A 14,142-nucleotide genomic window follows, 5' to 3' on the forward strand; every position below is an offset into this window, starting at 1 on the left:
TGTGCCTGATAAAGCTCCCAAAATGACATAGTTTACCATAGGTGCAAGTAGAATAAAAAAATTATGTGGAGTTTTTTAAGGGTCAGGAAGAGATCATACAATTTACTGCAAAAGTGCCTCTTGGCAGGGTATAAGGCAAACCCCAGGAAGCAGAGGTACCCACTGGGTTTTACACAGACAGGCAATTTTTAGACTGTGCAATAAAGGGACAGACCAGAGAGCTATTACTGTTATTGTTAGGAAAATTATTTGTTTCCTATGGCCTCCCAGAAGGGGTAATGTCAGACAAACCTCCATGGTTTATTTCAAAGGAATTTATAGCAATTATGAAAGTGAATTGCTGGCATATAGATCTTGTAACAGCCAAGTTTTGAATAATAATAATACTAATAAAAAAAAAAAAAAGTAAGATTTTTCTAGCCCTAGCAAAGACAGATTTTTGGATGAAAAGATTGTGAACCTGGATTCTGAAGGTTAGATGAAAAGAGATGAGAATCCTTATCCAGAAAAAAAAAAGCTTAGTGGGATGTAAATCTAATCTGCTGTACCTATTATTCCTAGTCAAGGCTTTGATGAAAAATCTTTCAGAGCAAAGAAATATTCTCCATTTTTATTAAAGGCAATAAATGGGATTGGCATACTGCATTCAGCAACAAATAGCATGCAGCCCTTTTTTGCCAAATATTATTAATGTTCTATTGAGAATAATATCAGTAAAGGCAAGAGGACAAATTTCTTAATTGAAAGTATGTAGCATCCAGTTTGTGTAATAATTACCAATAGGAAATCCTAACTTGCGTATGGACTTTGCTTATGTTTGAAGTCATACCAGAGCACTGTGTATGTGCATACATTTGTGGTTCCTATTTTTGATGAGTTTATTGGTTTTCCATTACTACCTTAAACATATCTGCATTTATATGGACTAGACGTTTTCTAATTTAGTTTGAATGTTATCTGGAGGTAATAATTTCTGCAATGATATTCCTGTACCTAATACACATATCGTACTTTGGATACATTTTCTGTACTTTAAACACTGTTTTGTAGAATATGATGCTCAAATTAGTTGCTTGACAGCACCTGAGTTTGTAAAAACATGTTGTGATGATAAAGGTTTATTTTTCTAAGTTCCTCTCCATTATCTACAATGAGGTTGTTTGTGGTTGTTTTTCCCCCTTAAGTGGAAAAATAACTCATTTTTGAATATGATAAATAAGGTGTTTGGATGTAATGGAGTCTAATGCCTGCTCTCCATACTTTTTTTGTGTGAGTTGTTTTTGTAAATACTTTGCATACAACCATTTATGGGGCAATCTTGCTTAAGAACATGAGTCATGTAAATAGTCATATATGCATAAACATCTTGTTTTTGCATATATGTTCCTAATCCTATTTGTTACACTACAAATATGTTTTTCTATGCATACATTGTTGTATTGTATGCATACATTATATCATGTTTGCATAAATAGACACTACTATCATTTTGTTTTTCTTTCCTGAGAATTCAGCCTACCTTAATGCAATAGACTTCTAATGTCCACTTCATTCTTAATAGCTATAGATTTAGATCTTTCCCAACAAAGAATGCCTGGTTTTAAACTGAAACTATCTTTATGTTGAATTATATTTGTGTACAGAAAGATGGAACTACTTCACGGATCAAGTGTGATACCATATCTGATGAAAAAATAATGTTTCTTTTTAGTATGCTATTTAACAAGTTGCGTGGTACTTTTGTGATACCTAGCAGAGGAGCTGTCAAATAAGTTAGTGTAAGCTCTCAGTGTAAAGTTAGTTTCCTTAGATTCTATTTTTTATACTTTTTTTTTTTTACATTTGTGATTTTATGAATACAACAGCTGAAGTAGCTGTTCAAATTTATTTAATGTATAATGATCACTTGTTCTGTTTTGTTGTTTTCCAGCTCCCTCAGGCTCAAAAGGTAAAATATTTTACTCAGATCTTAGTTATTCAAAGTAATCACCACTCCTTCATGTTTCCATGGTGTCATGAGTATGGTACAGTAGTGATCAGTGAAACATTCACTGTACTGGGGCACTGGATGTTAAAGCATTGCATTGTGGCCCTCTTAAGAGCAGCTCTTCAAACACAAGCTATTTGAACACAATAGGCATGTACCGGCCTACAGCTTGAAAACAGCAAGGAAGTTATTTTATCAATAATTTGAAGTAATAGTGAGAAAAAAATAAACTCACCCCATTACTGTATGTGAAATATCTCTAGACCATTTTTATTTGTATTATAGAGACAACAAAACCCATGTTGAAGCTGGTACCCATTCACTGCTCCCCACTGTATCTATCAACACCTCTTTGAATACATCTGACATTCGACTTCTTTAATAAGTTGCAAGCAGTTTTTTATATAATATGCTTTTTTAAACAACTTCTGCATCGATATGGTATTTTACCAGTCACCTCTGCACATCATGAAAGCACAATGATTGTGGCAAAATCTAAGAACTGCTTGATGCTTGTTCCCTCATTCTTGTATATTTCACAAATATAATCAAAGGTTCTAGAAAAGAGAAAACCTAGATGCTGTTTTGTGGGTTGTGATTCAAAGCACTGAAATGAAAAATGTAATTGAATATATTGGGGAATAGCAACATGTACTTATTCAATTATTTCTCGTGCTAGATAAAGCACTTTTAAATGGAATGTCATCGAAATTTAAATGCGCTATTTTTACAGGCTTTGAATGATGATAAAAGTTGAATTTTTAATGAAAGATATGGATTAAGTGATTATCAGTGGATAGCTTTTGTGGAATGGTTAGGGCATCCGTGGACCTCAAACAGTTAGAATGGTTTATTAGTATATTCAGTGCACTTTCTAATTTAGAAAGCATTAATTTGAGCTTGGAAACTTTATAGTGCTGTATATATTTGAGATTTTCTTGCTCATGGATCTCAGAAAATCCTGTTTTAAGTCTGTAGGTAGTATGGTAGTCTGTCACACTGGACTATGTCCAAACTTTGTTCTTGTGTTCTCTGGAGTCTAACAAATGTGTCATTAGGGTAACAAAAGTTGTTGCTGCTGTTATTTTTTCCACTAGAAATAGATGGAATAAAATTCTTTTGTTTACAGCTTCCTGGACAAGTAGAAGTGCTAAAAGACTGGCTAACTTTGACTTATTCATGTTAACCTACTTGTTTATGCCATATGCTTCTCCTAACAGTTTGCAGAAAGAAGAAACAGGGTGAGATTAAAATATGCTGATGGGGAAATTTATATCAGACTGCTTAGTAGTGTCATGTGATACTCTATTTTAGATTGTAATGTCTACATTTCTGAGCTATTAAATAATATTCTGATAGAGGTTATTCAAGTTCTAGATTACAAAAAGGTAAAAAAAAATTCTTTCATAAAGCTATAGCCACACACTTTGTATGCTTGTGTCATAATGGATACATTCATGTAGAGAAAGAGGAGAGGGATGCTAAGGAATGAATGGAGGAAGACAGATAAATGTAGTCTCTGAGGTCTTTTGATAACTTCAGGTAAGAATGAACTTTTTCTTAAACACAGCCTGCTAGTTATGTAAATATAGTAGACTTTGAGGCAGGAAAAGCTGATTGTTATTTCTTCCTGACAGGTTTAGTTTGCTCCTAGCAGGTTGATCTTTATGAGGCTACTTTATATGTGATTATGAAAACTTTTCTACTCTAGGTGTTTTCTCACTGTCCCTCAGTCCTACCTTATTTGAATCTGTATTTTCTCTTGGATTCCCTTGCTGAGCATCTCAGTGGCAGTCTGCTAATGAAATCCAATGTTTTAGCTCAAAACCTAAATTCCCTCCTCCCTGCTCTTCAAGCAACTAAACTTGAGCAAATCCTTCATAGCTGTAGTTTTCTTATATCCCTGTCTGAGTTTATTATGACTCCATTCAGACGTTAAAGTTCAGTTGAGTGCATTGAGATTTCCAGATATAGAGGCTTGCTGTTCGGTCTTAAACTGGTCAATAGTTTGCCACAACTATGCATGAAGCAATGAAAAGTCTAATTGTCATTTAATAGAAGCCAAAATTTTCTCCCATTAGGTGCCACACAAAACTATTGTTTAATATCCAAGTTTTCTTCCAGATAGCCAGAATGTGGCAGACACCTCCCAAATCAAAAAATCTCTATCTCCCTGTCTGCAAGGTGAAGGGAAGCAACACAGGACTGATATGCATTTGCCTGTATGAATGACTTAGTCACTAGTGTATGTGTTTTGCCATATGGTGTCTGAACTTGCACTGTATTTTTGTTGGATTCTATGTATCATCTTGCAAATGTTTTCTCTATAAACATTTCAAACAGTCATGTCTCTCTAAACATATTCACTTTAATCTTCTAGTGATCTGAAAGAAAAATGTGTCATTCCAAGTTTACCTTTACTATTTTATATCCATTATAAATACTTGGTCATCTTGATGAAATGTTATGTCTTTTATATGAAACACTTGGATACAGTCTTCTCAGTGTTTAGTCAATGTTCTATGGTAATTAGCTATCAATTTTAAAGACCAGAGGTTGTATTCTGTCTTTGACAGTTAAATAACAAATTGCAGATTTGGAGTGCAGATGTAATGAAGTATGAGGAGTTGGAGCTGGATGTATGTTGAAGCACAATATTTGACCTGAAACAAGCTCTGCAATATTCCCTATAATTAAAATAGTTAATGCAACAAATTAAAATATTAAAATTACTAATAATGATAATAATAAAAGTCCACCATAATTTCAGGTGATAAAGGTTCTGATTCAATATGGTCATGTAGCTTTCATAAGAAAATACGTCTGGGAATAGCCAGTGAGTCTAAAGAAGAGCCACTATCCAGACTAATATATGAATGTGAATATCTTAATGTCATCTGTATTGTTTTTCTGCATCTTTCTAGATAGATCCTACATAACTGTGAAAATGAAAATAATAATAATGAACTCATAACTCAAATTTAGCAATTTTCTGACTTTTCCACTTTGGCTTCAGAAATGATCTTTATTACTGAAACGCATTTGAAAAGCAGTTTTTGTATTCATGGATAAACAAAAGCTATTCCTTTTTAATAGCTCAACAAGGTGTTTGGTTTCCTAGCAGGAAAGCTTTCCTTGCTTTCTTGCACAAACACAGCAGGATTCAAATCTGTTGTCCTTCTCCTGCTGTGATGTTTTGTTCTACTTAGTTTGTATGAACAGGTAGAATTGAATAAATTAGAAACATAAATCAGAAGCAGATAGTTGTGTTTAGGAACATAGAATTTGTTTTTAATGGTTCTCTCATGAATGGAATCGTATTTCCTCCATATAGAAATGTTTTGATTATGTTTGTTGCCCAAAAGTTCCTGACAGCTTTCTTCTCTCTTTCTGTGTTATCCCTTAACTTCTGTAAGTAGTGCTTTGCCCTCCTTTTATCTTGATGCTGTCATCTTTCAGCCATTTGGAAACATCATTGATCATTCCCTGCATCATTTACCTTCCTATACTTTGAAGTGTTGAATTGACTGTCACTGGGAATAGAAAATAAAAAAATTCAAAGCTGCTGTTTCACTGAAGTGCATGGCCAGTAATTTTAGCATTCTTATAAATTTTAGGAAGCCAAATTGAATCTAATGAGATATAAAATAATCAAGTAGTAAACATTTTGACCCTGATTTATTATTCCTTTGTTTCTTTCTCCCAATGAGGTGTTATCTTTCAATTTTGTAATGTATTTGGTTGAGTAACCCATTCAGAAAACTGCTTTAAGATTTCTGCATGTATATTAAACAGGATCTTAAATTTAGTCTCCAAGCGCTTGCCTCAGGCTCCTCAACAAGTGACTTGATATCTAGTAGCACTGAGTAATCAATTTGCCTATTGTAACTGAGTAAACATTTTAAACTGATGTTTTTTGGTGTTTCTGTGTGGCTAAACATAGAAATATCCTTGTAACTTTTAACACTCACACAGTTTCCTATATGGTCCCAGGCTGTAATTTATATCTAAGCTAAAATAATATCTATTCTTCATACCAGTAGTCTGTATAAAACTACAGGTGAAACAAGGCTATACTGAGTGGGGAAAGGAAGAAGGGGGTTGGACTAGGAAGATGATAAGTACTGAAATAGAAACAAAGCCTCAGCTTGAAACTCATATTTCAAGTACATCCTTATGGAACTGCTGCCTGCTATGGATAAAGTTTCAACACTGTGGCAGCCAGTTTCAACACTGATGCCTTGTCACAGAGTTTTCAGTGTTCCCATGCACCAAATTTTCACCCCATTTTTAGTCCCTTTGATTGTAGCAATGTTCTACCCAACTTCTCAGCTTTTGCACAGGGAATATGGCTGTGCAGGCCAACAAATCTTCACTTTGACCTATTTCTTTGCCCTATTCTCCTAAGTCCTATTTCCTTTCAGGCCCACAGATCAATGTTTGTTTGTTTCTGAGAATTACTCAATTTTTTGAACATTTGCATAAGCTATCACAGAGTTCTGTTATAGGTAAGAAATTATCAGACTTAAAAAGAACAATGCAGAATTCCTAGGTCATGGCTTCCTTTGCAGTTTATTTGCTGACTCAAGCATTAACTGCCCAAGCAGTAATACCCAGTGGCTACCATTCCACTATTTCAAAGTACTTCTGTCAAAATGTCATTGCCCAGGGAATAAAGTTGTCCTCTTCCCCTGGAGATAACTCCTCCCAGTCTAGCAGAAGTGAATACTGCAGCATAAGTTGGTAACTCAATAAAACATCCCAAACACGAGTCATCAATCATCCAGTTATTTTTTGACTGCCCTTATAGAAGCAGCCAACAAACTGCCCATCTACCAAAAAGAAAAGAAAGAAGTCGAAAACCTATCAAAAAATTAAATAGCACTTCCATGAAAAAATGATTGCATTAGCAATTGTAGATACTTGCAGTTATTACAGTTACAGGGCAGTAATAATCTGCATACTTCCATAGTAGTTACTTTTGAGAGTTCATGGTCAGTTCTCTGAGAATTTCCCAGAAACTCCATACTATTCTTTTTCCCCCATTTAATGAATTTCAAACACCCTAAAACTTTACTGACAAGTCCCTTGGCTGGCATCCTATCTGATAAATTATTTCTAGTAATCCCTTGAGAGTAAGAAGGCTCATGGTAAAATAATACCATAATGATACTTGACAAATGCATAATATCAGAGATGAACAACCCTGGGCAATCATATACAATCTCTAAACACTCCAAGATGTCACCCCATAATCAGCAGAATGCTTTTCTAGTTCCTGGTGTACATGTGTTCAGGACTATTTGAACATCGATACCGCAGCAGGCTCCTGCCCATACCAATCACGTCAGTGTGCTTAACTGTGCTACTCTAGCCAAAGATGGTACATTCCTGGGCTAATTCAGCTGCTTTTAGTGCAACCCCTGGACTCAGTGTTTTGTTGGGTTGTCACTTCTGCTTGTTTCTTAATAATTTACTCTTGTTTAATAGATCAAGGATCAGGACTGGAATTTAGGTATTTATTAAAAGGGAAAAGAAGACAAATAATAAGTCATGATCATGAGCTGGTTCCACCTCATGTCCCTGTTGATTCCTTATTGGATGTAAACCTTGATCCTAAAACTCATTTGTGTTTGTCTGATGTCTGCAAACATTCTTCCTCACCATAAGTTAGTGCTGTGCTTCAGTTAGAGAAACTGAAACCCTCCTGAAACAGACTGGGAGCTGCAAGCCATGAGAAGTTCTAGATTTTTCTTGTCTATTGATGTGAAACATGATTCATAAAACACTATAGTAACAATACATGGGCTTTTTGTTCTGGAAATTTAGAGACTTTATCTATTTCATTATTTAAAAAATAAATATATATTGTTAGGAAAAAAAAAAATTGCACAAATTCTTACAAATAGAAGTGTTTTAAAATACTGCCTGAGTACAGGAAATATGATACTGATGGAGCAGCAGTAGAATATCACTGTTGCAATTGGTATGACTCTCACCTCCAAATTTTTTCATTAAAATTGTCTCTCCTTGTGAATTTTGCTAAACACAGATGCAATTTAGCAGAACTGAATTGTCCTTAGATGAAATTTAGCAGAACTGAATTGTCCTTAGAAATTATAAATCACAATACAGTTGTGTTTATAACTGGATATGTTATACTTTTATAAGTAGGATAAGCTTTTTAAACTTTAACTATCTTCCAAAATTACAGGGGCAGAAAGTGTTTAACAGTAACTCTGAACTTCCTCCTTGCATTATTTCACATGTAGATGATGGAGATCCACAAGCAAACAGAGCTGTGCTTGTTTCTTGAGCACAGAAACTAACACTTGCCTTATGACAGAGATACAGTGAGAGATATAGGCAGAGAGCATGAAGAGACAGTAGTCTGAGCAAAGCCACTTTGCTGTGGCCAATGATAAGCGTTCTGTATGTTTCTCTTGAATGAAAACAAGGTCAGGATATCTGTGTTTTTGTTTTTTTTTTTAACTAAATTGAAGAAATATGTTGCAACCTGAAATGCAGCATCAGCTAATGCTTCATGCTACCACTTAGTCCAGCAAACTGAAACCGGATAGAGCAAAGATACTCCTGGGATTGTAACTGGCCGTCATCCTTTCTACTGCAGTGCTAGCTGATGAGATCTCAATCTGAACCAGAAACAAAGTGCATGCGACTCATGACCTCTTGTTCTTCGCTGGGAGAATACAACCCAAGGCAATCTTGGCATAGCTGACACTGGGAAAGATGTGGAACAGAGCTCCAGCTGCTTTGCTACTGCACATGCTGCTTCCACAATCCACATTCCAGCCCCTTTGTATCTCTCACGGGAAATTGCAATAGGAATGAAGAAGAGGCATCTTTCCTGCCAGTCCAGATGGTGGGGTGGGCAGGGCCTCTGTAGTTGAGATGGAACAAGGTGGGGCTGGGCTGGACTGACTGCAATTCTAAATTGATAAGCATCATTTAGATAAATTGCCTTCTCTCACTTTAACGAAGAAAACGTAATTGAAAAATGCAATCACACCTGTAATTATTCCTTGGTTCTTAGAGATAATATTTCTTTTTTAAATATAGCTTGCTGACGATCAGGGATTGGTGTTGATGACAACTGTTGCCATGCCAGTATTTAGTAAGCAAAATGAGACTGTAAGTACTCAGACTGTTTCTGCTGTGTGATCATAGGGTGACTGCTGGGAAGCTGCTTTTAGGAATCTAACAGTGCTTTAGCCTGCTCTGTAAATTTTTATTATTCTCTCCTTATTTAGTCAAGAGTTATTATCCCCATGTTGGTATAAAAATGTGGACAAATAACCCCAAATACTTATACCCTAGACACTATAATAAAATAATAAAACGCTATGTCTAAGCGAACAACTCAGGCAAAAACATTCTTTCTTCTATGTTATCTTCTTACAGCAGATAGTCCATATAGTTTTCCTTCTTTGTACTAATAGATTGTGTAGACTGGTATTGTGTAGATTCAGAATTTAATTACTTGTGCATACATTATGTATATGTGTGTTTACTTTTGCTAATTTAAGACTTTATGAAAGAAAATTATGCATACTTTTTCTTTTATGCCTAGTCCTTCTCCGCTGCCTACTGAATGGCAGGATAAATTTTGAATGAAGGGAGTAACACACTTTAGCCATATTTTTTTCATTTGGAAACTATTTAGCATGGGGAGATTTTTTTTAAATGGACTCAGTAACTACTAAAATTTTGAATACATCTATCTGAATTGCAGATAAAGTAGAACGGAGAACCACTATTGACTAAATGACTGCTTGATCGGATTAACAGTACCAGCCTCTGCTTTCCCTACCTTTTAAATGCTCTCTCTGTTGTCTGTTCACTTCTCTAGAGTAGCTACAATGTTAAATTAGTGGTGAGAATGTTAATTCCTATTATGTTTCTCAGTACCTGTCTTATTGTTCTTTGCAGAGATCAAAAGGGATTCTCCTAGGAGTGGTTGGCACAGATGTCCCGGTTAAAGAACTTCTAAAAGCTATTCCAAAATACAAGGTAATTCACAAATGTTGATATGTTGTTTTTACTCAGCATATCTGATATAATATCAGTTATTTAGCATTTATTTATGCAAAATGAGAACTAGAATGCAATTCTATGTTTATACTGACTTAGTTCCATTGTGTCACCTATTTTCCTCAGGAGTTTAGCTATATATAGCCAATTATTCCTGCCAAAATTCATGTATGGCTGCATCTTCAAATTTCTGCACATCTCAATGTGCTCTAAAAGGTCATCTTTAATAATTTCTTGGAACTTGCATTCCATTGGGATAGACACCCATGCAAATGCAGAACAGAACTACTGTCCCAACTGGGAAGAAGCTTGCAGAGTATGAGAAGAGGCAGCAGATGGCACCTTGGTATGAGGGCTTAGTGAAGAGAGACTTTCCAGGTCAGGATAAATAACAGTACAATCTCAATATAGGAACCACTGAAGTAAATTAACCACAATATATATTATAAGATTTGTGTATGCAGAATCACTAGGAGGTGGCAGAGAAAAAGATTACATATGCTAAATCTGGAGCTGTGAACATCTTTTGTTGTCACCTTCCTATAAGCTAAGGATAGAACGAGCTTCATTTGCAATGAAAAAGATGAAAAGTGTTGTAGGAACTGAAGGTATAACTGGTGAAAGCCTGTCTGTTCATGGCTGTATAATAATGACTAAATCATAGAGATATTATTCAGAAGGATTCTGTAAGATTTGGACATATTCTGAATACACAAAGTGTAGAGTATGGACCCTGAATGACAAGTATTGCAGCAGATTTATTCAGAGCGATTCAGAAAAGGAGAAGATAGGCAAGGAGATAAATATTTCTGGTTTATTCATATGATATAATATTTGTAAAGACTTAGTTTTCGGAGGAAGTAATATACAATCCTGTTTCTGAATATGAGACTATTTGAAAGTACATTTTAAACTGCAGGATGTAATGCAAGAGAAGATTATTACAAGAGGCATCAATATCATGCAATACAATTACGTTAGTGAAATCATTTGAGTTATAACTTCCAGTCTCACATACCATAAACATTTCTGAACAGTAAAAAGACCATGCAATTGCAAGAGCATAATCTCCCCTGGGACCCATTCCTGCAGAGGCAGTATGTGAAATAAAATTCACACAGGGATATAAAATGATTGGTTGGAAATAGAATTCTGCTGACCTGGAATTCTCTCAGCTTGGATGAGATGGGTTTTATGCCGAGGAAGATGAATAATAACAATGAGCTATTTTCAGCAGTCATTTTCCAGACTGAACTTCCCCAGATGTCAATGGGAGTTTGTTCTTAATAAGGTAGAGTTGGATTTACTTTTCATGTGGCATTTTACTGTAAGAGAATTTTTTCATTTCTCAGTTTGTCATTTAGAGAGTTTAAGCTTAAAAGTGGCAACACAGCCATAAGCAGTACTCCCTCTCAAACCAAAGCATTTTATGTGCAAAGTGTACAGTCTCATGTATTGCACAATGGATACTACCCTTGCTGTGCTGGTATACTTCAAATCAGCAAATACTTTTTATGCTGTGAATTGTACCACCCACATTTGTTTTGTTACCTGACATCCATTGCTTGGACATCATTCTGTAGTTATCAGCACAGGCAGTTATACTCAAGATCTGATATTTAGCCAACAGCCAGTTCACTTGTCATACTATAATAGGTAAAATATGTTCACTGTTATTATTTTGGTTCTCCTTTATGAAGAGATGCCAAGAACATATCACCTTCTATTACTTTCGCAGAAGTTTATTGCTTTAGGAAAACTGCTAATTTATGAAACAATCTTCTCTATAGCAGATACAGTTGACTATATACAATAATTCACAGACAGGTATGGTATAAATCTACCTGGCATGTTTTCTCTGTGACCTTGCTATAATGTTGTATATTCCCAGAAAATTACAGAAGCCCATAGAGTTGCTGTCCTATTTATCTCTTAGAAATGATTCTAGCTTGTCAACCTTTCTCACATTGCTTTATGCCAGACAAAGTCCTGAGGACCCACTTCAACAAAACATCTAAGAATGGACTAATGTTGAGGAAACAAGCAAACAAAAAAAAGCTTGAATTGAATTTGAATATCTTGGTAAGGCACATTGCTGAATAAGGACAGTTTGCTCTTTTCTCAGTCAGATTATTCAGAGGGAACAAGGGAACAATTCTGTTTTCAAAAATTTTTTAGCAGGGAGAAACATGGAGCAAACACTAAAGCAGAATATGTCTGGGTTGTGGGCTTTGTTTTGTTTTGGTCCCTCAACAAATCAAGTTGCTTACATTAAGATATGGCTATTGAAACTGAATCACTTTCACACTGAGCAGTTTCACAGCTCTGTGGAATGTCACATTACTTTGCTTCACAATTGGAAAGCAGTGAATGAGGATGCTTAGCAAGCATGCCCTCGGCATGGCAGAAGGCAGTTACACACTGAAGGTGCCGAAAGATTCTATATTAGCATCACAATTATGCAAAGAACGGATGTTCAAATGACCAGATGAATGATTTGTAGGTGTATTTTGGCACTCCATGGGTGCAGTCAACTGTGTAATGGACATATTGTTAAAAGAGTGGTAGTGTTATTTAAATAAGTACAGTGTTAAATTTGATTACGTATCCCGCTTGGCTTCATAAATCATTTCATTGCTCTTGTATGATGTCCCATAATTCCACTTGGTACAAACATGTAAATTACATGAATTTGTAGGTGCATGCCTACTTCTGTATATCCTAGTGATTCTGAATTAACAGAGAGCTAAATGTAAATAACATCTATGGCAGGCAACTGCTTGGTCAGTGTAACTACTTCCAGTATCATTGATTTAAGTGCTTATTTTACAACATCACTTGAACAAGTGAGGTAAACCAAACCTAGCTGCTCCTGGGAATGTGTGAAGGTGTCAGCATACCTTTGATTTGACACACGTTGTATGGGACATGCTATGTACGAGTAGGTATCTAATTCACTCCAAGTAACATGGAAGTGAGTGTCCTAGATAACAAAATGTGTCTGTGACATTTTAAAGTTGTGCTATATGCTGAATTCATCACAATGGCAGGTTCTCATTTGCAAAAATGTCAGGGATCAAAGCTCTGCATATATTTTAATGAAATACTGTCTGGGTGAGAGTTATGAATACCATCTTTAAGCCCTGGAAAACTAAATATTTACCAGCTTTTGTTTAAGAATTTAGTGTAGGCCATGCTAATTAGTATTTCTTTCTCTTTTACAGTTAGGTATTCATGGATATGCTTTTGCAATTACGAACAATGGATATATTTTGACTCATCCAGAACTTCGGCCTTTGGTAAGAATGCCAATTACCAATCTATTTTATCTAGATATATACATTGCACTTGTTTATCTTTTAATGTAAAGAATATATTGATCGGATGATGTACTTTATATAATGCTTTATATTACTTTATAATGCTTGATAATTTTACCTCTGGAAACAAAGGTTAGCTTAAAAACATCATGGAATATAAAAATACTGGTCGCTTGAAGGGATGGGATACAAGCCTCTATTGCTGCAAAATGGCAAAGCCAAAAATTGCTGTAATTATGTTCATTTTATATTGAAATGGAATGCTGTGTAATAACCCCTATTTGTCATGTTAAAGTGTTAAAGCTAATTCAATATGTGTACAGAAATTTCAGTAAAGCATACTTATAAGCAAAATAGGGGCACTAGGGATATTTATACTAAAAGAGAACTAGCAGCCAATTCTGCCTTTATTTTCCCTTTTCATTGTCTTTGCATTAATCACAGTAAGAAAAATAGAAGTGCCTGTTACACAAGTGTTTATAAGCTTTACGCCCACGAGAATTGCTACATTCTTGATTGCATCATTGTTTAGTAACAGCACATGCAAGTGTTCCATCACTATCAACTCTTAGTAAAGCATTGGTATTAATGATTCCACTGCTGTGTACACATGGATGCCATATGTATCATTATAATTTTTCTTCAATCAAGAATATCTCTCATGGTTCTCGTAGAATTTCTCACAGACCTGGAAAGGAAGCCAGTATGTGCTTAGAATATGTCAAATTACTGACCAATAAGCAACATAATTCTCATAAATGACTTTTGCAAATTAACCCACCG

At 35.3% G+C, this 14,142-nt stretch overlaps 1 protein-coding gene across 5 annotated transcripts in view; it reads left to right on the top strand.

Annotated features, from left to right (window-relative positions):
* Positions 1-14,142, top strand: part of CACNA2D3 (calcium voltage-gated channel auxiliary subunit alpha2delta 3) — a 333,983-nt gene that overhangs the window by 228,628 nt on the left and 91,213 nt on the right. For 3 of the 5 annotated variants that reach the window (XR_001558078.2, XR_004308777.1, XM_015875439.2), the window contains exons 14-17: positions 1,931-1,948; positions 9,068-9,139; positions 9,938-10,018; positions 13,264-13,338. Coding sequence is in view for 3 of the 5 variants with exons in the window: in XM_015875439.2 (XP_015730925.1) it covers positions 1,931-1,948; positions 9,068-9,139; positions 9,938-10,018; positions 13,264-13,338 (246 nt within the window). In the remaining 2 variants the exon portion in view is untranslated. The remainder of the gene's footprint in view (positions 1-1,930; positions 1,949-9,067; positions 9,140-9,937; positions 10,019-13,263; positions 13,339-14,142) is intronic. The other 2 variants (XM_015875440.2, XM_015875441.2) reach the window with 2 other exon arrangements.

The sequence above is a fragment of the Coturnix japonica genome, chromosome 12 (assembly GCF_001577835.2).
Source record: "Coturnix japonica isolate 7356 chromosome 12, Coturnix japonica 2.1, whole genome shotgun sequence".
Taxonomy (NCBI): Eukaryota; Metazoa; Chordata; class Aves; order Galliformes; family Phasianidae; genus Coturnix; species Coturnix japonica.